We start from the raw sequence: 25090 nt of genomic DNA, 5'->3' as shown, positions 1-25090 counted from the left end.
GCCGCGAGGTTCAGCAGCTGCTGGACGCCGTGCACGGGTGCAGGATCATCGATTTCATCGCTTGAGTTCAACATGGCGATGAGCTCCTGCACCTGGTCTTGGAGGGGAACATCTTCTTCTCCTCCAGCCTCCTCCGGAACTTCCGGCGCCCCATCCGGTAAAGCACCTTGGCCTTGTCCAACTTCCTCTTCTTGATCTGACATTTCTGAGACAATTGAACTTTGACCCTACCCACCCCCATATTTATACCCCCCTTGTGTCTTAATACCATGCATTATTCAATCTTAATTTAACTTATTAATTAATAAATAACTTTCCCTACTTCCGATTTCCCGCGTATTCCCCCTATGCTTTACAACCAATTGTCTCCCCCCCGCCCCCTCTTTTGCTTTATTCTTTTGCTTTATTCTGCCGTGCTTTACCGGAAAACCACTCTTCCCCCCTCCCCCTATTTTTCTCCCCCCCAGTATATACCAAACGATAGGCGCCGCTCCGTCTGTCTAGCTGGAAGTCACGGCCGCGCACAAACCACCCACCACTCCCCTTCTAGTTTTTTCCCCCCCTCCTCCCCCTAACCTGTTGAATTCCTTCACTTTTTTATGCTAATGAAAATTAATCCATAGCGAAATATTAACAGACATCCTATTACTCTATACATCCTTCATAAAAAAAAATAAAAGTTCATAGCAAGATATCTAGGATTTATTAAACAAATCAATGAATTTATGATAATTTATGATATTTTTAATACTTTTACTTTTTTGGATAAAACTAAACTGTATTATTCTTCAAAAACAATTTTATATTTCAATAGCCATATCAGTAACTTTTTGCAGTTTTTTTTCTGTTGATTCATTGTTGATTTTTGTTGATTTTTGTGAACATCATGTGGATATCTTGTATATAAAGTCGTAGAGAACTTGACCGTAACTGGTTCAAACCGGAAATGGCCAACTTCTGGAACTATAGCTGGAGACAGGCCCCCTCTTGAGCAGTTATCCGCTCAGCAATTTCACCCAATTTAGCTTCATGAAACTCCATGTCCTTGTTTGGGTTGTATAGTGTGAGGGCCAACTCGGTTTCTAAATAACCCTGTTGGTATAGAAGACGGGCTACCTCACGACGTACTTCGTCACTGACATTGTCACCATTAACTATATTGAGAAGTCGTTCATATGTTATTGTCAATCTATTGCGTAGCGGCTGCCACATTTGTTGGTATTCTTCCTCTCCGAACATTTCGTGTCTAAACAATAGTAAGATTTAAACCTCACTAAAGCAAAGCTATAACCAAATTACGCGCGCAATAGCACGCCACAGTCTTTTTTAACATGACCCACTTTCACCCTTTTACCTTCAAAAGGAGTGGAATCAATGGATTAATGATACGTTTTCGCCTTCCCTTAAAACCCCCTCCCCCCCCCCCCCTCTTCCTCTCCCATTTTGTTGCCCCATTCACAGCCATGCTGTGACCAGTTCTCAAAACACAAAAATCAGATTCCGGAGGAATCGAACCATACATATTTAGGGACACACTCCCATTATCAAAATACCAAAATCAGATTCCGTAGGAATCGCATATGACCTATTCTTAGGATTTTTTATATCCATTCTCAAAAATAAAAATCAGATTCCGTAGGAATCGAAACCAACCATTACACCTTGTTCACTTAAGTACACGATATGATTATTATTAGGGTATTCTTGTCCTTTTTTGGACTTTTCTTTGGTTTTTTTTTGGATTTTTTGGATTGGACCAAGTGTTATCGCGAAATTTGCCGTTACCCTGTAATTATTGGTGTGGAGATGTCCTTAAAACCCGGACAAAACTCCACTCTATAATGAAAATAATTTGATTTAAAGGAAACTGTCTATTTGGAGCTGAAAAGGGATCTCAACGGGAATAGCGACTCCTTATGGAGGTTTTGGTTCCTTAATTGTTCCGAATTCACGCTTGGAGAAGTTGCAACTGATAGTAGGAGGATGTCTGAAATACACAGCAAGATATTGTTTCATTGTTAAGATTATTATTTATTTGCACATATAACATTGTATCGGCTTGGCAAGCGTCAAAGTACACCAGTGGCTCCACAACCCTTAAAGGGTTATGCCAACTATCTGGTACAATGTTGCATGGAATTTTTATTGTAAAATATTGTCTCCATTCAATTTAAACTGGCCTGGTAACTAGGTGGAGATGAAGTTCGGCCAATTCCATGCTAGGTACTTAATAATTGTTATTATGTATATTATTATCTAACCTGCACCAAACACAACAAACCAGATGAATCAAACAAATCAAGCATAGTAACATAATTTATAGTATATATCTAATAAAATGTGTTGTACCTTTGGGGAAAATAAATCTTATCTTATCTTATCTTATATTTTTATGTAAGCCAAAGTAATAAGTAACAAGAATGACAATATCCATAAATAGCAAAGCATAAATAAATCAAAGATTTGCCAACTAAAATAGAGCAAATGATTAGGTAGTGTCCAGAAAACAGAGTATGTAATCATATGATCATATTTACTTTCAGCTAAAAACAGAAATTTCGAGTATTGAAATTTAATGTCATACAAAGTATTTCAGATAGACCAACGGACAAGTTAGTTATAGATTAGGTGATTATTTGATCATTGGAAATAACACAAGAAATCAGACGTCTATCTTAAATAACAGCTGAGTAAATCAAATTTGAAAATATAGAGTTGCTCCAGTTTCTACTTATTATTTTTGATACCTAGATAAATAATGAAAGATTATAGTCTCACTTTTGGTCAGCTTTACCATTAAAAGTTAAATTTCCTTACATTTAGAGTTTATCTTTTAACAGATCTTGTTAAAAATATTAATATTTGCTTTTATCCCATTTAAAGATCTATAAGTGAGAAAGATTTTTATTTATATGTTTAGCATTGTATTTTTATGTAATTTGCAATATGTTTTATAGAAGAATACATAAAAATTGAAATGGAAAATAAAAAAAATATAGTTTTGTGTAGTAATTTTATAAAAATTGTTTCATGTATTTGTAAATAGTTATTTATGTTATGTACTCTAATTTTGTTATTGAATATTTAAAGATAGAAAATGTCGAGGGACAATGATAGAGAATTTGCTGAGGTGAAGATGAAAACAACTGGCTTGGGAGCCATTATGGGACACATCCAACAAAATATTGAAACCATAGAGAAAGAAACAAAACCAGATCCTAATTCTATGGTTAGTTTACAATTATGTACACAAAATTATTCAAGAAAACATTAGAATTTTTTTATTTTCAATTGTATATGAATTTCTTAAACATGTGTGGGAAATAAGCATACTTATTCATTTAAATACTGTGCATTTTGTGGGAGGGAGGGGACATTGGGCTGTTTATCTCACTATTCCCTACAGTTTTATAATAACGTTTTCTTATTCGTTGGCTTAACAATCTTTGGAACTTTTATTGAATTTTGATTGTTTTTAATTTAGTTGAGTGTCCAAACGTTATAACCACTAATTGTAATCTATAGGAGTTATTTTGTGTATGATCATTGGAAATGTAGATTAATTTATCGGCCATTGTCTTATCCCTTTAGATCCCTGGTGCATTTTAGCGATTACCAGGATATATTTTTTTAACATGTTTGTTAGTATCCATTAAAAAGAAAATGTCCATGTAATATTTATCCTAACACAGGGGTGTATATTCTGCACAAGATTAATTTTTTTTCCCCGGCTGCAAAATTTTTTATTTTTTTTCCCTCCTAGTTTTTTCCAGCAAGGAAGGGGATAAAATGGAAAAATATTTTTAAAACTCTTTATTTTATTCATATCTTCCCCCCTCCCACATATTCTTTTAGTTTTTTTTTCACCATTGAGCGGAGAAAAATGGAAAAAATGCTTTCAGTTCTCTTAATTTTTACATTTTTTCCCCCCCAACCACATATTTTTTATATTTTTTTAACCCCCCCCCCCCTCAGCCGGGTCAATTTTGAAAATATACACCCCTGTCATAACATATCCTTTATTATTAATAAATGTTTTACTGTTTTAGTGGACGAACAACGTACCGTTAGAACAACTTTGTGATATAGGCCATGGACTGCCCAAGTCTTTTCGATCTCAACGAATATCCTCGTACTATTGTGAAACATGTGAAGTAGATCTCAATTCAGAGGTATGGTTTTTTTTACATTATATACCAAAACAAAGCTGATAAGTAAACTGAAATAATAAAACCAAAAATGACAACATCAATCAAAGCTTATTAAGAAATATAAAAACGAACAGTGACATATTAAATTGCCTAATCACCCTAGAAATCGTCATTTCAATAATCAGAGGAATATAATGGTTGTCAAATCAAGATGTTTTATATAGACCTACTGACTGAATGTAGAGTTGCTACGCTTTTTATAATACTCCCTAACTGTTTCAGGAATAAGGACAAAATATTTAAAAACTCTCAATGTTACTAATGATAAGAATATTATTTATTAAGGTAACCTACAACACCCACATAACTGGAGCCAAGCATAAAAAGAAAGAAAAGAATAAACAAATGATTGCACAGAGAGGTGTTGCAGTGCCAGGGGTGGGGGATTCTCAGTCATTAGCCCCCCCTAAAGCCAAGAAGTCAAAAAAGGCCGCAATCGATTTTAGGGTAAGCTAAATATGCAAAAATTAAAAAAATTACATTTTCGATGCAGTTTTAGTGTCGCATGCTTTGTACATATTGTGCACTTCAAGATGTCAAAAAAAAATCATGAAAAAATCACCTATCACTTCAAAATGCCACGTACATTAATCCCACTGATTGTTAATTTCCAAAATACCAACCGTGAAGGTAGATATAAAGCATAGAATACAAGAGCACATTTTAATTTGATGATTTTATTTAAGACTCTTTTATTCAAGGTTTTTTCACTTTAATTATAAAATAACTGTTTTTTGTTTTGTTTATTAATTTAGATAACAGTAACCTAGTAAGTATGTTAAGTTACAAAACTTGGATTTACTGCCAATGTGCAATGGCTTAGTTCCCTTTGTTGTAAAAGTTTGTATCTGAAATAATATGATATAATTTCAAGAGGTTCGAATTAAAATACTCAAAATATTTAGGAACTTGTTCGGGAGTCCACGGAACCAGTGATAGGTCTACATTATGTTATTGAAATATTTCCAGAAGATACATCAGGTTTAAACATTACATTATTTTATCACCAATTGTATTAATCGGATCATGGAAAGAAAACGAAGTTGCCGGTTTCGTCGTTTTTTCACAGTAGCCTTCCTCCTATTTCTAGCCCCTGCGGGGGGGCTCTAGACCTGCGGGGCATATTTTCTAACCCTGCGGGGCAATCATTAACATTTACTTAACCTATTATATGAAAGTAACAGGATGTCTCTGTGTATCCAAGGATCTCGCTAACCGCGCTGGAACGAAAATATAGTTCTCCTTCACAGTGAAGCTTCCCATAGACCAATTAAAGGAATGTAATATTTTTGAGAAGGGCACCTCCACCCTCCAAAGAGAAATCTCCCCAATAAAAAATTACTTTCTAAAGAGACTAAACAATCTTAAGAAAATATTCGTATGACATAGGTTTTTGGTCCCTAATGAAAGTGGAATTGGCTAAAGGGGGAAACGTCAACTTACCATAATCCAATGGCACAAAAGAAAAGTTTAACCCCCTATCTAAGAATATACGGGCATTTTTTATTTTTAAAAGCGAAGCCTTTCAATAATATGGTTTGCCTTCCGTCCGTATGTACTATCGATTTCAAACTTTGCATGATGATTCCTATAATAGGTACGATTTAGAAAGTGTAGAAACTCCTACCAATTCAGAGCTTCGCTTTTATGGATGTTATCATTCTTGTTACTATATAGTTAGTTAATAAATGTTATATTTAGGTGATAATGATGCTATGTATTCGTGCAGCCTGTGTTGCTGTGATAGCACAGCTGCAAGCATGTTTGCTCATGTCAAAGGATACAAACACAGAGAGAAGTATCTGGGCATGAAGTATAACTTTGTGTCAGAGGACAAGAGGGTCATCCTGGCAGAGGCTAAGGTAAAATTTAATGTTTTTCTCAAAACAAAAGAAATTGCTGAAATCTGGAAAAATTTGTCGGGTTAAGCTAGGGGGAAAACTGGTGCTTAAATTTTGAAATTGATTGCCAGAAATCTGGTCCATTGTCCCGTAATACGACGTAAAATTTGAGTGTTGTTTTATTAGGCCATATTACACTTTTGTATGATATTAAAACATTGATACTTTTTTTTTCTAAAAAAAAAGAATATCTTTAAGCGTATTTAAAGAAAAACAGATTTTGATCAGCTGTAATATGATTTTTTGTTACAGAGGGTTGAATCAATAGAAGGTCGACGGCTAGAGGAAGTAGACACAATATTTGATGATCACAGATATCCTTGGCCAATTGGTAGAAAACCTGCTCATTTGGAAACAGGTAAGTGTCTTTTTTGACATATAATTCTTCAAAAGTAAATTAAATGTAATATACTTCTTTAAAAACTAAATTAAAGGTAATATGCTTCTTTAAAAATTAAATTAAATGATGGAGCCGAGTGTGACACTTTTTAAAAACCAAAAGTAAAAGAACTCAACTAAAAAAAGACCACTGAAATTTGGCATGGCAGTTGCCAAAATTAAACAATTTTTGATTATTTGAGACAATGTTTTAATTTAATTCTTTTGACTTCTAGTTTTGGTATCAAAAGGTGTCACACCCACCCCCTCCCAATTTCTGTATCTGAACTTACTCTCTATGTTTTTTATTTTCTGTATTTTCAGAAGAATCAGTTGAACGAAGATCCAGGTCACTGGAAAGACTCGACCCTGGAGGATTTAGTGAGAGTAGTGACTCACTAAGCAAAGATTTTTCCCGTAGAGGATATAATTTTAGTAAACACAGACAGGAGGACAACAAGGTTAAGCTTATTAACAGCACAGTAGCTCAGGTTAGTAGAGTTTTGTTTATCTTTGGTGGGTATTGTAAGTAGGGAGAGAAACTTCTACCTTTTTATCAAAACCCAATTCATATTATATTTAAACTTCTTTTATTTTTCATTGTGAAAGGGGTAGAAGGATAAATATCAAAATAGGGAAATTATTCCATATTAAAAGCGAAGCTTTTTTATAATTAGGGTTGGTCCGTCTGTCTATCCGTCCGTCACGGTTAGCTCTTTGGTTATTTTAGGCATGTTAGAGTTAAACTATCGATTTCAAACTTTGCATGGTGATTCCTGTAGTATTAAGGTACTATTTTGAAAGCATATCAACTCTATAGTCATTACCAAAATGTCCGTATGTTCATTTGAAACATGTTGATTTTTTACTTTTCTGACATCAAATTTGTATGTTAGAATTATCCGATTAATCTGATTTTTGGAATACTGATTCCTATTACAACAAGGTACAATGTTTTAAGAGAAGCATCTCTATAATTAAGTCCTAAAATGTAAGTATGTCCTTAAATAGTATTATGTATTTATACAGTTTTGCAACAAATTACTTACAATTTTGTTTATACTTATGCAATAATAATATGCTTATTGACTTCTGACACTCTGCAAGTGTTAAAGTTCGTTGGTCCTTCTATTTCAAAGCTATAAAAATATACACCCCTGCATTATAATTACTGGTGTAGGTGTTGGAAAGCCTGCAGGCCTCCCAGGTGAAGGATGAGGACGATGCCGAGATGGCCCACCAGGTCGCGGCGCATCTTATCAGAGCTCTAATAGAATACAAACAGTTAACAGGTAATTTTCAGCTTGACCAACATCGAAATTAATTCGTGAAAAAATCACGAAACCTAGATTTTCAGCTGTCGTTGGGGGCAACACATAGCAGAATTGACGACCTTTTAATCTGCCCCCCCCCAAAAAAAAAAAAATTGTTTTAGATTTATATTGCTTGTTGGCTATAACTTAATCCTGTGTATTTTTTTTCTTTTCATCAATTGCATCATGGACAAGCTAATAAAGGGAGAGAGGAACAATGTGGACTCCACATTGTTCCTCTCTCTCTTTATGTGGAGATCCCGTAAAATCACGCACCTAGTGTATATAAATTAGAAACTCACTAGAATGCCAAAAAATGTATGTCTAAACATATCCTATTATATAAAGTATATTATATAAATAACTAGCGGCTACGCCCCTAGAGGCCTCTAGGGACACGTAAAATTGTTTCTTTTCAATCTATTTTAAAATCAGCTATTTACCAAAAATATTTTTATGTTACCTATAGGTGGTGTTAGTTATGTTTTTAGCTAATTGCAAAAATGTCCGCAGGGCGGCGTTTTTATATATTTTTTTCGATTTCTTTGGGGAGGGTGGTGGTACCCGATTGGTTCAGCGGTGAGCGAGATCCTTCGGTACAGACAGACAAACAGAGAATTAAACAGACATCCTTTTACTTTATTATAAGGATATGGGCTTACTTATTCATGTTTGTAAACATATATTATTACTAGCGGCTTCGCTTATTTTTTTTTTTTTTTGGGGGGGGGGGGGGGGTATATGCCCTGCTCTCCTAAAGAACGAGCTTTCCTTTTATGATATTAAGAGAGATTATGTAGGAAATTTTTTTCCTGTACTGCTTCGAAACCGATTAATATCCGGTGGATTAGAACCGGTTCTCAGCCATACTGAAAACTTATTACAGTATCGTGTCATAAACAGTGTAAATATACTTTGATGCGATAAATAACTATACCATGATTTGGATAATGCTTTTAGTGTTTTAACGGGACAAAACAAAATATATGTTCGATTAATCATGCAAACAAGAACCAATAATCTTTATGTTTTTCAGTTGATCCTCAAGATGCCCAATATATCAAGTTGAAATCTGACAATATTTTGCAGCTGCTACATGATGTTGTCTCAGTAAGGTCAACTAGTTCCATCACACAAAAGTCCGTGGCCGATGATTTCCGAGGCAACATTGTTGACTACGGACATGGATCTACTTCAGGTTCTAGTTATAGTGATAATGTGTATAAAGGCCACATACCATCAGATACAGAGCGCAGACCAATTAAAAATCCAACATCTGCCGCGCTTTATGGAGAGGAAATATTTTCGCGGCCAACAAATACTCGAACCAGCGCAGAAACTGCGCGAAATGGCCGTAGCGGCGGCGGCGGCGAGCAGCTAGACGAAGAGGAGATAGAATATCGTCGGTATTTGCTCCGTATGAGCGCGGAAAGAAACAGCGGCAGTAGTAGTTTATTGATGGACAGAATGCGGTCGCCCATGGAATCTATGCGTGTCCATATAGATAATGATTCGCGTGGATATTCTATCGACGAGGAACGTCGTAATGACAATGAGAGTAATGGTCGTTCTGGCAATAGTGGACCTGTCATCCCTACCTATAGCTCGTCAAATTCTAGAGTGAATGATGCAGGCAGAATGCCTCGCTTTGAGAGAAGTTATAAAAGTGATTGGTAGAATTTATAAATTGGATCTTTGTTTTCTTTTTTTTTGTTAAGATTGAAATTTTTTAAATGTATTTCTTGATACTAAGAGCAGTATTTTTACTTTTGCCGGATACCCAAGCAGGGATGTATATCCTGCAAAATTGACCCTGCTAAATTGGGGGGGGGGGGGGGGGGGATAAAAATATGTGGTTGGGGGAAAAAATGTAAAAATTAAGAGAACTGAAAAGTAGGCAACATTTTTATAGAGTTCTTTAAGTATTTTTCCATTTTCCCCCCTCCTTGGTGGAAAAAACTAGGGAAGAGGGGGAATAAAAAATTTTGTACCAGGGGAAAAAATGAATCTTGTGCAGAATATACACCCCTGCATTCAAGTAAAGTGTAATCAGTGCATGTTTGATGTTTATTGTTCTAACCATTGAGACAAACCAACATCAGTAACCATATGTAAACATTGTTTATTTGTTAAATATTTCGTTATTGTAAGTCTAAATTTTATTTCATTAATAAAGCTTGTTAAATTTGGTACTTTTCAAATTATTTGAAAAATAATGGAGGTTGGGGTTCTTGTGCTCGATAGGCACTTTAAGGGAAAGCAACAACAAGTATGCTCTGAAGAAAATTACTGTTTATTTGAAAATCTTCAACCAACTTTTGTCCTACTTTCTTTTCAATTAATATGAAAATAGCATTTGAATAGTTACCTAATAAAAATTAAGAATATACCGTTAATTTTAAACTGAATTTTCCAAAAATATTTCTTTTATGATTATCTTAGTTTGAAAAAAGATACCTAAGTTGTTCATCTGATTTGTTAAATTAAAATTTGGCACATAAATTTAAAATTCGTTTTTGTTTCAGAGCTTAACAATCACTTGACCAAAGAATGTACAGGCGGGATCACCCTGACATACCGGGCATGTTTGATGCCAGGTTTAGAGAATACAATAGGCCAACTCTTTGGAGGGAATTTCAAACATATTGGCTAATATCACTAGTAGGTGAGGGACGCTAGATTTTAAATTGTTTTCAAGTATTTTAATACGCAAAACGTGGTCTATAACGATTCATTTCCCTGTGTCAACTAATATATCATTAAACTTCATACCACCCCTGCCGTTTTTTTTTATCATATTTCTCCACATATTGCCTACCTCGGCAAAAAATGTGAGTAAATTTTTTTGATGGCGGCGGAAAACGGAGAGGACGGGTGTCCCGCTTCGTTTTTTATGAAAGATACCAAAAGTTTGAGAAATTATTATTTAGATTTTTATTATATCTGTACGCTGTAAAAAAACATAAATTTTCAATGTCCTAAATTACCCTACTTGTGTCCTGAATTAGCTTTAATGACCCAAATCAAAACTAGGGATGGCAATCCGTCAAATTTTTGGACCGAATTCGGATTCTTACAAGAATCCGCCAAAAGATTCCAGACTCTTGTTTTTGGTGGATTCGGATTCCGGATTCTAGCAATATTTTAAAATGCTTTTTAAAAAAATTAAAATATTTAAGTGCTACATATGTCCTAAAAGTTAATGTTCTTAGTGTTCTCTATAATTCACTTCGAGAATCGAAACAGATTTTAAAAGATATTATATATAATGATGATAATCTTTGCTCTCAAAAAGGGGGAGTTTAAAGAAAAAACTCAAGACGCTAATTTTAGCATACCAATTAAGAATCCGAATCCGCTATTAAAAGATGGATTCCGAATTCGGATTCGGACAACCCTAATCAAAACAAGCAAAGATAATGGTTTAATTGTGGTTTTCGAAACATTAATTGATTTAATGTCCATTTAGCTTCTTTGTCCAAAACAGTTTTCATAATTCTGATCATACAGATTTAAAGCAAATAGGTAATCCATGAATATTTTCAACTTTTTCAGGATTTTTGATGATTTTGGGCGGATGTGTTACTTTAATTTGGAATGAAGGCCGTGCAGTGAAGACAGCTGTTTCACTTACAGGTTTAATTATACTTTGATTTGTTTAAACAGAGTCGAGAGAAACATTTTAAGATGGGAATTTGTGAAAGTTAAAACATATTTTTCAAGAGTGTTAACAAATAAGGAATATTATTCCCAAGAAAAAGGGAATGTGATTCTGTCAAACAATTCTAAGTGAAAACTTCCCCTCAACCCCTTCCCTTTTTTCTCCCCCCCTTCTTACCCACTTCCCTTTCAGTTACACAAAAAAAACAAGCTTTACTCCAACAAAATATTTAATTTTTAGCAATTTCAAACGGAATTAATTGGCTTAATAGCAGCCCCTGATTATTCATAAAAGGCCTTTGATTTACGTTATTACGATCATTAAGTTATTTTTTTCTTGTTATCTAACAAAATGATGTAATACTGATAATTTTATTATATCTTTAGATATCTACTTAATAATATTACAAAAGCATGTCCAACAATTTTCCACTTTATTCAGAGGGTCAGCGTGACATAACTATTCCTGAGACACTGGACGTGGTCTTTGATGAGAACAATGGTAAGCTGGTTCTCATATCTGGCAAGCTCAAAATAGAGGATCCTCTCCTTGATACTGACTATGGCGTAGCTATCAATTGTGTCAAGTTGAGGCGTGTTGTCCAGGTATGTAGTTAAGCTTTACAGAGAAATTACTTATACCACCCCAAACATAAATAGTAGGGATGGCAATCCGTCAAATTTTTGGACCGGATTCGGATTCTTACAAGAATCCGACAAAAATTCCGGATACTTTTTTTTGCGGATTCCGGATTCTAGCAATATTTTAAAAGGCTTTTTTAAAAAAATAAAAAAAATTAAGTGCTACATATGTCCTAAAAATTAATGTTCTTGGTGTTCTCTATAATTCACTTCCGAGAATCGAACCAGATTTTGAAAGATTTTAGATTTTATATATAATGATGATAATCTTTGCCTTCTAAAAGGGAGAGTTGAAAGACGCTAATTTTAGCCTACAAATTAAGAATCCGAATCCGCTATTAAAAAACGGATACCGGATTCGGATTCCAAAATTGACCAAAAATTGGGCGGATTCCGGATCCCGGATTCGAAAACGGATTGTCAACCCTAATAAATAGGCTTGAATCCTCTCGGTACCTAAAATGGAAAACTCTGTCAGTGAAGTATTTATTGATTGATTGATTAGCCATAGTTTCTTAAGGTTTGGACCTAAGTCATCATGGAGTAGGTTGAGACACTACCTAATGTATAGCCACTAGGAACATCTCAAGCTCCTTGTTCAAGCACATTATGGCTTGACCCGCGCTATATCATCTCCTCATTATTACCTCACCCTTGCCGAATATGGCAGGTGCCTTAAATTCAGAAGTTATTGAAATCTTATGCTTCAGAAACGATAAGAAACATTATTACCGTCTTTTTATAATGGATTACTGTATGTAATTGTAGTATATGGTAGGTATTTACATAACATTTATAACAACAAAGAATTATTCAGATGTATCAATGGTACGAGACAGAGGATCAGAACAACAATATGAACATAGAAACAGCTGATCATGACTCACACATTGAGAAAACTTATTCATACGCCAAGGACTGGTTTGAATACAGTATTGATAGTGATCACTTTCATAATCCATTAGGTATGTTAAATTCTTGTTATCATTTTCCTTTATATATTCAGTATTATATCGTTGTTACTTAATACCAGTGCCTGTTCGTCATAGATATTTAGGTGCTTACTATCTTTAATACCAGGGTGTCGGAGCCGTATAATTTTGATGCGGCACCGGCTCCGGCTCCTACCTTAAAATTAATATATCAATTTTTGTTTATTATTGAATTTGATAAAATAAAATAAATAATATAAAATATTTTGCTTTTATTTGATTAAAGCTATATAAAAGTAGAAGTATGTGTGTCTATTTGTTAAGTATCAATAGTTTTTCAGTTTATTATATGGAAATAGACCGTTGCCAAATTATAATATTACTTAAAAAAATAATTTTTAGCAAATCTGGAGCCGGAGCCGTTTTTAACGAAAAATACGGCTCCGGCTCCACCAAAAATGTTGCTGCTCCCGGCTCCGGCTCCGAAACACTGTTTAATACTCTAGGTTACGAATTGATGGGATTTTTAAAACTTTACTTACAAGTAATTCAGATGTATTTCAGTTTTCTGTGCCACTTTACTTTTTATTTAGAAATATACTTTTATATTCTGCTTATTTTGTTCTGACACTCTACAAGTGTTAATGTTCTTTAGTTCTACCGTTTTAGAGGTTCGCTTTATTGATGTCTTCATCCTTGTTTTTAATGATTGATTATTAATTTAGGTCACCACAACCCTCACCATGATCAGTGGCCAGTGAACAGCACCATCCAGGTGAACCCGAGGGTCAAGATTGGCAACTATCTGCTTGGCAACCATGTCAAGGACAAGTATGAAGATTTCAAGGCGTTCACCAGTGATCAAAAGCCTAAAGTAGATGGATTTAAGATTTATGCAGGTTGGATTTTTTAAACAAAAAAGAACAAATTTCTATGTTTCAGAAAAATTAAAATAATTTCCCTCTGTAAACTCTGAAATTAGAAAATAATAAATGTTTTTTAGTTTTTCAAAGAATTAAAAGGTATTATTTTATTTAACAAGTTAATAACAATGAAAAGATGCACTTTATTCATATTTTTATTTGTTTCATATTTTAATGTCAAATATATATATTGAAAGCAGCTTATAACAATAACGAAAATAATTAAAAATACCATGAAGCCTATCCGTTATTTTCAGCTGTCGTTGGGGGGCAACATATAGTAGAATTGACAACTTTTCCATCTGCCCCCCAAATATTATTTTAGATTTATTTCGCTTGTTGGCTATACCTTATACCTGAATTGAAAGTATTTTTTGTTGACTTAGCTTTTTCTTTAATTAATAACACCCTATTATATAGAAGCAATTTTAAGAAGACTTTTGAATTTACTTTAAGATTTATCGTTGATCTAAGTACCTAAGCTACTGTCTTTCTTTTAAGTCACAAAAAATTATAGCGCGTTTTTGTAAATAATAGATTATTGTTTTTAGGTCTGTATTACCACAGTTTAAACCTTTGGAGACCTGAAGTTGGGGATTACAGGCTCCAATTTACCTATGCGGGAAGAGATGGAGAGGAGGTAGAGTTCTTGTAAACCTTTTACACCAAATAAAAATATTTAATTTCTTTCTTGCTATTTATATGGCCCGAAGGACATCCAAAACATTTGCCTCTCAAAAGTATTTGTGTCTCTGTAAGTGAATAGAAAAGACAAATTTTATAAACGCATAATCAAATACTTTATAGATAAACATTTTTTTTAAAGCTATGTTTTGTGTTATAATTTTAGTTGTTGGCCTATCAATATGAAATTATGAATCACAATATAATATATTCTACACTAGTTTGTTTGTCAATAATTCCTTATTTTGATTTTAGTTTACAATCGTTGGGAAGCAGAGCGGGCGTGAAATACGTCCTTTTAGAACAACTTCAGGTGAAGACCTGTTGATCCTGCATCCAGGCATCAGAACTGCGCAGGATGTTTTCAGAACTGAACATTTCAATAATAAAACAGCCACCTGGATGTACAGACTAGGAGGTAATCACTTTGTTTTTGTTTGCTTTTGATATTTCAAAAATCATTTATATTTGCCATTCGTTTTTTTTGATTACAAGATACCTTTAAAATTTCCTCACTTAGTTTTCCCAGTGACAAGGGACAATGATTCTGACAAACTACCCTCACCCTTCTTCCCCACTTCCCTTTAGTTACAGAACAAAACAAGTTTTCTTATTTTGCTGAATCACGGCCCCTTAATTTCCAAAATAATAGCTATATTGATGGAAATAGATTACGTAGATTACAATAAAGTTCTCGGAGACATTGGTCAATACGTTCCTCTATAGTCATAAGGGAGGAGGGGGGGTGAGGGGGTATCGTTAAATGAGCCAGCCGGGAGAAACATTTTAACATGGAATGCGAGAATCTCACAATATCCACGTATTCTATATCCATTGGAATATTTTAATTTTTTCCATAAAAAATTGTATCTTTCCTTCAAAATATACATCAAAACTTAAACAAGGAAGACAACATCCATAAGTAGTGAAGCACAAAAAAAAACATGGAAGTTTTTCTTTAAATTACGGGAAATTTAACTTTGATATGCTTAACTACAAAAATTTTGAAAGAAAGAAGCCGAGAAAATCACGTTTCCTCCAGTTTGTCTCTTACGGACTGACGGACATTTGGAATTATAGATAGATTCGATACTAAAAATGATTCCTTTATTATAGGTTGGTTGATCATGTTTATTGGGTTTTCATGTGCGTCAAACTTGGTTGACCTACTAATAGCAGAACACTATATACTGCGCCAAGTATTTGCTCCTAGAATTGCTCCAATTCAAATGTCGGCTTCCATAGCCCTGACTCTTACTCTGATAGGTATGTATAAATAGTAAATACCAGGAATAAGGAATACCTAGCCAACAAGCGAATTAAATCTAAAATAATATTTGATAAAATGCCCTCACCCCCACGACAGCTGAAAATCACGTCTAGGTTTCGTGATTTTTTAACAAGGTTTATAACCATTACAATTTACCAACAAGCAAAATAAATGCATAAGCTAATTTATTCCCTAAATAACATCTGAACTTATAAAATAATTTCCATTAACTTCGAAACCTATCAATATCCGATAGATTACAACCGGTTCTGAGCCTGAAAAATCATGTATCGTGTCGTATAATAGAAAATCCTTTAAGAGATTTTAAAAGTTTTCTAGTCAAAAGCTATTATAATTGTTTATTACTTTTAGGAGTGTGTTGGGTGTGGTACCGACCCCTAATTGGTATATCACTTGTTGGTGTGGCCACAGCTCCTTATATTGTACCAGCCATCAAGCATATTTTTGGAAGGAGGTCTTCATTACACAGATTTGATAGACTGGACTAAGAATAAGAGTTAGGATTAACATGCAAGTTGCAATGCAAAGAAAGCTGGCTTTTGTTTCATAATTGGTGGCATAACAAAATTTTAAAAAAGTAAACTGTCAAATATAAATTTTAATGAGAATCCAAAATTATATAACATTTTCTCAGGGATATGAAAAATATTTTCTGCTAGTTTTTAGGTATCATTTTGAATTTTACCTTATTAACTTTATATAATTTCATTTTACTATGACAATATGAAGTAAACATTTTCATTGCATCTTAAAATGATCAAAGATTTTTGTCTTTTATAATGTTGGCCTTAAGTAGTTCTTTTGCTACATTAATGTTCCTGTTTTCAACCTTTCTAAATATTAAAGCTTTTATTTAAAAGAAAATTAAAAATAAATATTGAATCTCGAAGAAAATGAAATCACTATGAAACATTGTGTCAAATCTAGTACCATCAATATATTATTTTGGTTGTTTTGTTCTGTGATTCGTCTTGTACTTGTTATTCAATTCCATTTTATTGTTGTAAGTTTTAAAAACATTCCAACAATATTTTATTTAAACAGTCTCATCCACAATCACATTATCAATTTTGTATCGACCTAAAACTAAACACTGTACTTTTATAATGAGTAGCTCTGCAACTTTACACGATTGCTTTATTTACGTTGGGCTAGACTCAACATTTATTACCCAGTTTCCTTCACAATAATTTACATTTCTGGGTTGAATCTTAAATAGTGTAATCTTAGTGTTATTGCGCAACTTATGAATAAATTTGTTATTGTTTTAAAATCTTTCCTGTATATTATATTACCCTTGTTAAATTGTGCTAAATTAACTGTGATAATGAAATAATACATCTTTAAAAATGAATTATTATTTAACATAATTGTCTAGTCAAATTTCTGTAATAACATTTTCGGACCATGGAAAGTAGTAGGTTTCGTCTTGTTTTCACAGTAGCTTTTCTCCTATTTCAAGAAGCCCTTGCAGGGGGCTTTAATCCTGCAGGGCCAATTTCTTAACCCTGTGTGGCAGTCATTAACATTTACCTAACCTAACCTTGAATAACTTAACAAGAGCTTCTGTGAAAATAAGAAGAAATCCGCAACTTCGTTTTGTTTCCATGATCCACATTTACATTATATATTGTATTTCCAATGTAAATAGAAGTATTTAAGTCTTCCCTTCAAGCTATACCTAGAGATTAAATTTTTTGCTCAATTGATTTTTTTTTTGGGGGGGGGGGTAGGGGGATACACAAGTATGGGACAATTAATATTAAAAAAAATCCCTCAACATTCACACTCATTTCTGAAGTGTGAAATTCTGCTTTTGATTTTTTGAAAGCAGTAAAAATTGGGAGAAAGAAAAGTATAGAATTTATTTTAACTACCATTGTCTTTTCCCTCACTGCATAATGGGGGTCAACTTAATTTTTGCAAGTTCTGGTCTATGTGACCCCCCCCCCCCCCCCCCAACCACCGCCTCTGTAAGGTTGAGGATTTTAGCCTAATTCATGAATAGAAAAAAACAAAACTTAATATTTATAAATAACAATACATTAGAAAAGGTAGGTATTAAAAAACAAAGTTTAAATTTGATTTCTAACAAATTGTGTAGACTTTAATAACTACACAACTTTTAGAGTCCTGTAAATATTTTATATTTGTTTTATTTTGATGCAATCCTAGAAATAAATTCTTTTTTAATGTTTGAATAAACTTTTCTTCAATACCATCTTTACTTTCTTATTATGATTAAAATTAATAACAATAGATCTGATTAAAATTTTAGAATAAAATATGTTAACTATGAATTAAGGCCACAAATTTAATATTGATAAAAATAAGGATGATAACGTCAATAAGAGCAACATTTTATAATTAATAAATAAATGAAAACAAAGCCAGAAGGTAGCTGAAAAAGCCTCTTAGTTTATAAAATTTTATTAATAATTTAGAAAAACAGTAATAAGTTGAGCAAGAGAAAGAGTTTTGTCAAAATTTTTCAAGTTCAAATTTAATCCAGGAACTTTAAGGATGGACGTACAGACTTAAGTGAGTGAAATAAATATAATGTAGTTTTGCTACAATGATGTAAGAAAAAAAATTGTGTTTCAGATGATAAAAAATGTGTGATAAATTTTCAAATGATGGTTTTAACTGTTGGCGGACATCAGTCCGCTAATGCGGTCGGACTCATACATGCTGTTCCTTGCAGATTGGCAAATCCACAAAATTTATCTATTTCCTCCGTCCAATGGAGGCATTTTAGTTGGAATCCCTGGGGGCCGCCAAAAAGAAAAGAAATTCCAAAATTTTCCATAGTCAAGCCAGGTTTAAATGACTTTTATTACAAACATACAAGAAAGCAATAATCTGTCTATTTAGTTTGCCCTTGATATGTTTTTTTAAATAGTTTCATAGGTCGTTTTATTTTCACTACCTTGTCAAATGCTTTGTTAAGATCAAGAAATAACATGATTTATTTTTTATTAAATTCTGTTAAGAAATTTTTATCGATTTTTTACAAATATATTTGTGAAAAAAAGAAAAGCTAATATTATTTCTCGACCCTTGGGAGTTAGCTGTACTAATATAATTTTTTGTATAGTTTCGAATTGATTGGACAACTCTATCAACTTCAAAATTATCCATTTTGTAACAAATAAGTAACATCCAATCTTTTTATAGAAGGGAAGAAGAAGGCTGCTGATATTTCTATAATTGCGGACAATATTCCCAGACCTCCTTACATTCATAATAAAGAAGTCATACCAAAGGCACCAATCATTTGGTCACATGATCAAATATCTAAGGTGAGAATCTGGAAGGGAGGGGATATTGGGCGGTTTATTACACTTGTCCACAAAGTTTTATAATAATGTTTTCTTAAATATTTTTATTGGTTGGTTCATTAAGTGGAGTGCACTTATAGTATTCTACGCAAGTGGTGATTTTGTGTATTAGTATTGGGGATGTACATATATTTATCGGCTATTGTCTAATCCCTTTAGATCCCTAGGTGAGAATACTGCAAGACTTTTTACAGAAATAGTGTGTCTTAACTTTAAGTTTGAAGAAAATTAAATCTAAATAATAGATGATTATAATTAAGTATGCTAAACGTAAGTAGGTAAAAAAGGAAAATAATTTGATGGACATTTGATCTTTTCAAAATTCTTATTGTTACAAATATTCCATGCAAGGGTTGAAATCAGTTGGACGATTTCAAAATGGCTAAATTTATGGATGTCAAACTAGTCTTGTTTCCTTTTAAGTTCTAATTAAAATTTTTAATATATTAAGATTCGAGAGTCATGTAAAGTAGCCAAAGAATGTCTGGATTTTTCCGGGAGCTTGGTAGAACCAGGTATAACAACTGAGGAAATTGACCGCCAAGCAAGAGAGTTTATAGTGCAGCGAGGCGCCTATCCATCACCTCTCGGATTCAAGGGCTTCCCCAAGAGCATCAGCTGTTCAGTGAACAATGTTGCCGCTCACGGTATACCTGACGCGCGCCAGCTGGAGAATGGGGATATTGTTAATATTGATGTGACTGTGTACCTGAATGGATATCACGGAGACTGTTCCTGGACGTATCCTGTTGGTCACGTGGACAGCCTGGCAGATAAACTAATGCTGGTCACAACACAATGCCTGGGTACGAATTTTTGTAGCAAAGCTTTTTTATTTGTTTTATGGTATGTTTATACGTCTGTCTGTTTATGAACGAGAGAAAAGTAAAGTAGAGTTAAGACGTTGTATACAATTTCTCTTTCCTCGCGCAAGCACAATCTTTTTCAACAACTAAACACATACAAAACGCTGGTGGTAGAGTGAGGCTACAACTTTCCAGTCCTTGATATATTATAGTTCAAACACTATTTTCACTAATTATTACCACAGGTCACTATTTTTGATCAAAGAAACCCTACCCGCCCCCCCCCCCCCCCCCCCCGCCCACATCATTCTTATTTTTGATTATATGTTTTTAGTATGTTTGTTTATTACTTTCACTATATTTGGTAATTGGTTTCTCCGAAAGGTTAGGCATAAGAACCCCCCCCCCCCTCCCCTTTATTTTTAATTTGTTTTAGAAATAAGAGAGGGGGTTTTAGTGCTGCACTGGAATTTTGATGGACAGTACTCTGTTTTTATTTAATCCACTTATTGTTAGATTTTTATAGCTTCGCTAAATATGGATTTAATTGTTCTTGCTATATGTTAATTACCTAATTAACTGATGTTCTCTGACTTTAGAACTTGGGATCTCCGTGTGTAAAGATGAGGAACCATACCGAAGCATTGGTCTGGCAGTTGATAGACATTGCAAGAAAAATGGATTTTTGCCCATACAATATCTTCTTGGCCATGGAATAGGTGATCACACTTTTAAGAATCATATACTAATGCCTCTTGGGGTACTTTAAAGGGGTTGGGGTTGCAAAATCACTTTTAAGTTTAGTTTGTAGAGATTGAGTAAATTTTTTTACTATGAGACTTTTGGTTGTTTTCTAAGGTGTGTCTATACATATAGAATAAGCTATATAAGTTGGAAAGAATTTTAATGTATATAATAGATTTGAAATCTGCATAAAATTTTAAGGATTTTTTTATAAAATTCATTTTTTATATAATTCTTTATTTAAAAGCTCTAATTTGTTGAATGATGTACGAAACTTAAGCTTCTCCAATCAGAGCGCAGATTGTTTTCAACCCACTAATCACAGATGTCCAAATTAATTAACTTAAATTGTATTTGCGCTTTTAGATAAAGAATTATACAAAAAACGAATTTTATAAAAAAAAATCGTAAAATTTTATTGAGATTTCAAATCTATTATATACATTAAAATTCTTTCTATCTTATATAGCTTAATATAGAAGTAGGATGTCTTTGTGTTTGTCTATTTGTATCACTTCAAAATTTGGACTTATCTTAGCTTTTTAAAAATTATTTCATAGGGATAGAATTGAAATTTAATTGTTTAATTTTGTTTTCTTGATGTTTCTGTAATTACATTTTTTATACATTCCGGAAAATATGACAATGGAGATAATTAACCAGCTACTCGAAAGTTAAATGTGGCATTGTGTTTATTACCAGAGGGAAAGGGGAAAATGGGCTATTTATTACACTAGTTTTAAACTGAATTTTGATTGGTTGGTTTATTAAGTTGAGTGTTCTAACGTTTCAACCACTAATTTTAATCTACTGAAGGGGCATTTTTGTTTCATTATTGCAGGGAATGTACATCAATTGATCGGCAATCATCTTATCCCTTTACATCCCTGGTCTATTATTTAGTTGGTTAATATTAGTCGTGTAGGTTTAAAATAATAATTTCCATTGTCCCCTCCCCTCTTGAATAGCTAAAAACTTTTTATCAAAACAATAATTTAAAGGAACTTTCTTCCATGGTCCGCCAGACATATACCACTGTCTAAACAGTTATCCAGGACGAATGAAGAGTGGGATGGTCTTCACTGTGGAACCTTGTGTTTCAGAGGGAAACAGGTATTAATTTTGAGTTTTACTGGAGAAAAGTGTTTGAAAATTAAAATCCAATGCTTCTGTTTGTCAAAATAAACTCAGGGATCTAAAAGGATGAATCAATAGCCGATTAATTGATGTACATCTCCAATGATGATACACAGAATTACCACTTTGTAGATTACAATTAGTGTTTTAAACAAATGAAAACTCGTCTTAATGAATCGACCAATCAACATTCAATGAAAGTCCCTAATGTCGTTAAGCTAACGATTAGGAAATCGTCATTATAAAACTTTGAAAAATAGTGTAAAAACAGCCCAATCCCATCATCCTCTCTGCAGAAAAGAGGATCTCATTTGATTTTAGGCACTTTGTATATAGTTTTTTTTTGAAATTATTAACAGGCATAACTGCTAATATTGCTTTACCTGTTGAAATTAGGGCAAACTTTGCTTTGCTTGATAAGATATCGGAATACTCTACTTTTCTTGGCGATATATTGATATGTGCTTTAATGATGAATTATTGGCAAATTCTGCCTTACTTGTTGTTCTTTGTCATGCTTTGCTTAACTTGATCCGTTGTGGCACTAACAAATAATTGTTATTTATCGCATTGTTTTATAGACAGATTTCCGGGGATATTAAAATGAAAAATAATAATATTAAAACCAGTTTTCTTAGACCAGAGGGGCCGAAGATAATAAAACTGGTATTAATTTTATGATTTTTATTTTAATTTTTAATATTCGTGGAGATTTGTCTGTGATTCCATGCTATACATGATTTTCAGTATGCTTAGAACCGGTTCTAATCCACCGGATAATAATCGCTTTCGACGTCATACTTTAAAATGTATTTTAGGCGAATAAGGTTATTGGAAGACGACTTTACATTGTTGACAGAGGACAACACTCGGACAGCTCAAGCTGAACATACTATTCTTATCACAGAGGATGGAGCAGAAATATTGACAACAACTTCATGACACATGATAAGATAGGGGACGTCAGTAAATGCCAGTTTCGTCAAGTTAATAATTTTATCAACCAAACCAAAGCTGAAATGCATATTTCTGTTAATTGGATAATGTCAAATGCTACAACATACAAGAGACGTTAAAAAAGTACATATTTTGGTTTCGTGTTCTCTAAGGGTTGGTTTTCTGTTGGCTGTTACCTAACCTTATACTCCTTATAGAATAGATACTCCTATGCGGAAAAGGCACTAACTGACGTCACCGTTTATATTTATTTTATATTGAGCAAAACTATTTTATATACAGCAAAACTAGTCATTTTTATACCGTATTTTTTGGGGGGGAGGGGTAAGGGGAAAAGGGCTTTTTAAGCAATCTGACTTTTCAGTTAGTTTATTTTAATAAAATGTGGAACTGTGAAGAAACGGCGTTGTTACTGTCGCTGAAAACCGACTTATTACGTTGATAATTGCTGAAAAAAAAATACGTTTCTGTTTTTATCAATTTGAATTCTGTTAGATATTTCATTGTGTTAAGTTTTTTGTTTTATACATGATTAATACTTGCAGAGAAATTAACAAACCATTATGATTCAGTTCATAGTTATTCCTTAACTTGTACTTTGGTTTTACAAAATACTATTTAAGAACATAGTTCAATAATTTTAACTGTCTTATTGTCAAAGGGGAGATTGAGGCTGGTGTGACACTTTTTGAAACCAAAACTAAAATTCAAAGGAACTCAACGAAAAAACGAGTTACAGCACTAAAATTTGTCATGTCAGATGCTTTAAAGAGATGTTTTCTGGAACTGTGAAGAGACTGGTGGAACCGCCGCCATCGCCGCAAACTGCCGTTTCCAGCCTTAATTTATTTGTGAAAAGTGTCAAGTAAAAATATATGAAGAATATGATGTCTCAGATGATTTAAAATTGTCAAATTTGGCAGAAAGGTATTTTTTTTGGCGGGAAACGTTTCTTCAAAGTTCTACATTGTTCCTCTTAAAAGCGACTGCTGTGCCAAATTTCAGTATGTAACTCGATCTTGGTAAGTTGACTTCCTTTGACTTTAGTGTTGGTTTTAAAAAGTGTCCCACCCGCCAACTTTCTTTATAACGTTCCAAATTTTGAGAAATAGGATTAAAGAGTAGCTGATAATGTTTTGTTAGTTGTTGATTTACATTCTGTCATTTATTACTATTGTTAAGCTTTAAATGCAATTCTTTATTAATGATATTTAATAAATATTTTCTATGTATTCTAAACTTACCATTTTTGTGCATTTTGGGGTATTAGATAATACATTTTTTCAAGGAGTGCCACTCCTCCCTTCTGTTTGATGTTTGGATTATAGTTTATACCCCAAGCGCATAAACTCGAATCTTATCTTTGATTAACTTTTATCGTTCATGCTGTTTCAGAGGTATTAACGGACTTAAAAACCAAAATATGTTTGCTGTCATGAATTACTGAAAACTAGTTATCATCAGAAATAAGGTATAATCAACAAGCGAAATAAATCTAAAATAATATTTGGGAGGCAAATGGAGAGGTCGTCAATTTTACGATGTGCTGCCCCACAACGACAGCTGAAAAACACGTATGAAATTGTGCCTTTCATTGTAGCTTCATACGTCGCTGGGTTGGTATCTGCGAATCAAGAACAACACCCCTAAATCATAAGGAGCATATCTAATCGTTCTAATTCTGTTTAAAGATTTGCTCCTTTGCCAAAAGAGGGTGATGAGTTTCCACAATTTTTTGGTTTTTAATAAAACGATAATTTGTTTTTTGACGGGTATTATTTTTTATCGATGCTGCATATTGAACCCCCCCACCCTTATCAAAATAGCCTAAAACATTCCATAGACCAATGGAAAACTTCCTGAGAAATTGTAGAACAAGAAAGGTCCAGCCTTTTACGAGATCTTATCAGGCTTAAAGTGAGACATACATCCTGTTACTTTAATAAGATGGTTGTTATCATGATTTTTCTCTGAACAGTTTTTATCATTTTTATTCTACCTTTTTTTTCTTCAAACGTGAAACTTAGGGCAATTTTTATAATAGGAAGGGGTGCAGTCACAAGTTCTAAATTGAATTTATGGTTCTTACAACGCAAAGGAAGTTGTGAGCATTTTTTGTTTGCAGGGAGGGAGGGGACATTTGGATATTATAATACACTAGTCCCCAAAG

General features: G+C 33.4%; 3 protein-coding genes across 4 annotated transcripts; all 3 read left to right on the top strand.

Moving 5' to 3' along the window:
- Positions 1-3067: 3067 nt before the first annotated feature.
- Positions 3068-9634, top strand: LOC145317544 (uncharacterized). The gene is made up of 9 exons (XM_080158675.1): positions 3068-3229; positions 4050-4172; positions 4497-4658; positions 5117-5192; positions 5913-6073; positions 6365-6470; positions 6815-6981; positions 7671-7782; positions 8840-9634. Exons 1-9 carry the CDS (start codon positions 3098-3100, stop codon positions 9478-9480), a joined length of 1680 nt encoding a protein of 559 aa, XP_080014801.1. The 5' UTR covers positions 3068-3097; the 3' UTR covers positions 9481-9634.
- A 656-nt stretch (positions 9635-10290) lies between these two features.
- Tmem43 (Transmembrane protein 43) lies at positions 10291-17600 on the top strand. Its single transcript, XM_080158676.1, has 9 exons — positions 10291-10468; positions 11359-11439; positions 11906-12069; positions 12923-13070; positions 13763-13936; positions 14512-14600; positions 14900-15062; positions 15761-15910; positions 16287-17600. The coding sequence occupies exons 1-9, from the start codon at positions 10354-10356 to the stop codon at positions 16421-16423; spliced, it is 1221 nt and encodes a 406-aa protein (XP_080014802.1). The 5' UTR covers positions 10291-10353; the 3' UTR covers positions 16424-17600.
- Positions 17601-18504: 904 nt separating this feature from the next.
- LOC145317547 (methionine aminopeptidase A-like) lies at positions 18505-24159 on the top strand. Of its 2 annotated transcripts, XM_080158678.1 has the most exons (7): positions 18505-18755; positions 19113-19237; positions 19728-20082; positions 20682-20801; positions 21828-21939; positions 22782-22929; positions 23142-23491. In XM_080158678.1, exons 1-6 carry the CDS (start codon positions 18569-18571, stop codon positions 22903-22905), a joined length of 1023 nt encoding a protein of 340 aa, XP_080014804.1. In that variant the 5' UTR covers positions 18505-18568; the 3' UTR covers positions 22906-22929; positions 23142-23491. The 2 variants fall into 2 exon arrangements, with proteins under 2 accessions (XP_080014804.1, XP_080014803.1); XM_080158677.1 differs by having other exon boundaries at positions 22782-24159.
- Positions 24160-25090: the final 931 nt, after the last annotated feature.

The sequence above is a fragment of the Acartia tonsa genome, chromosome 4 (genome assembly GCF_053477335.1).
Source record: "Acartia tonsa isolate MP-2025a chromosome 4, ASM5347733v1, whole genome shotgun sequence".
NCBI classification, from domain to species: domain Eukaryota; kingdom Metazoa; phylum Arthropoda; class Copepoda; order Calanoida; family Acartiidae; genus Acartia; species Acartia tonsa.
This window is presented reverse-complemented; position numbering and strand designations above follow the sequence as displayed.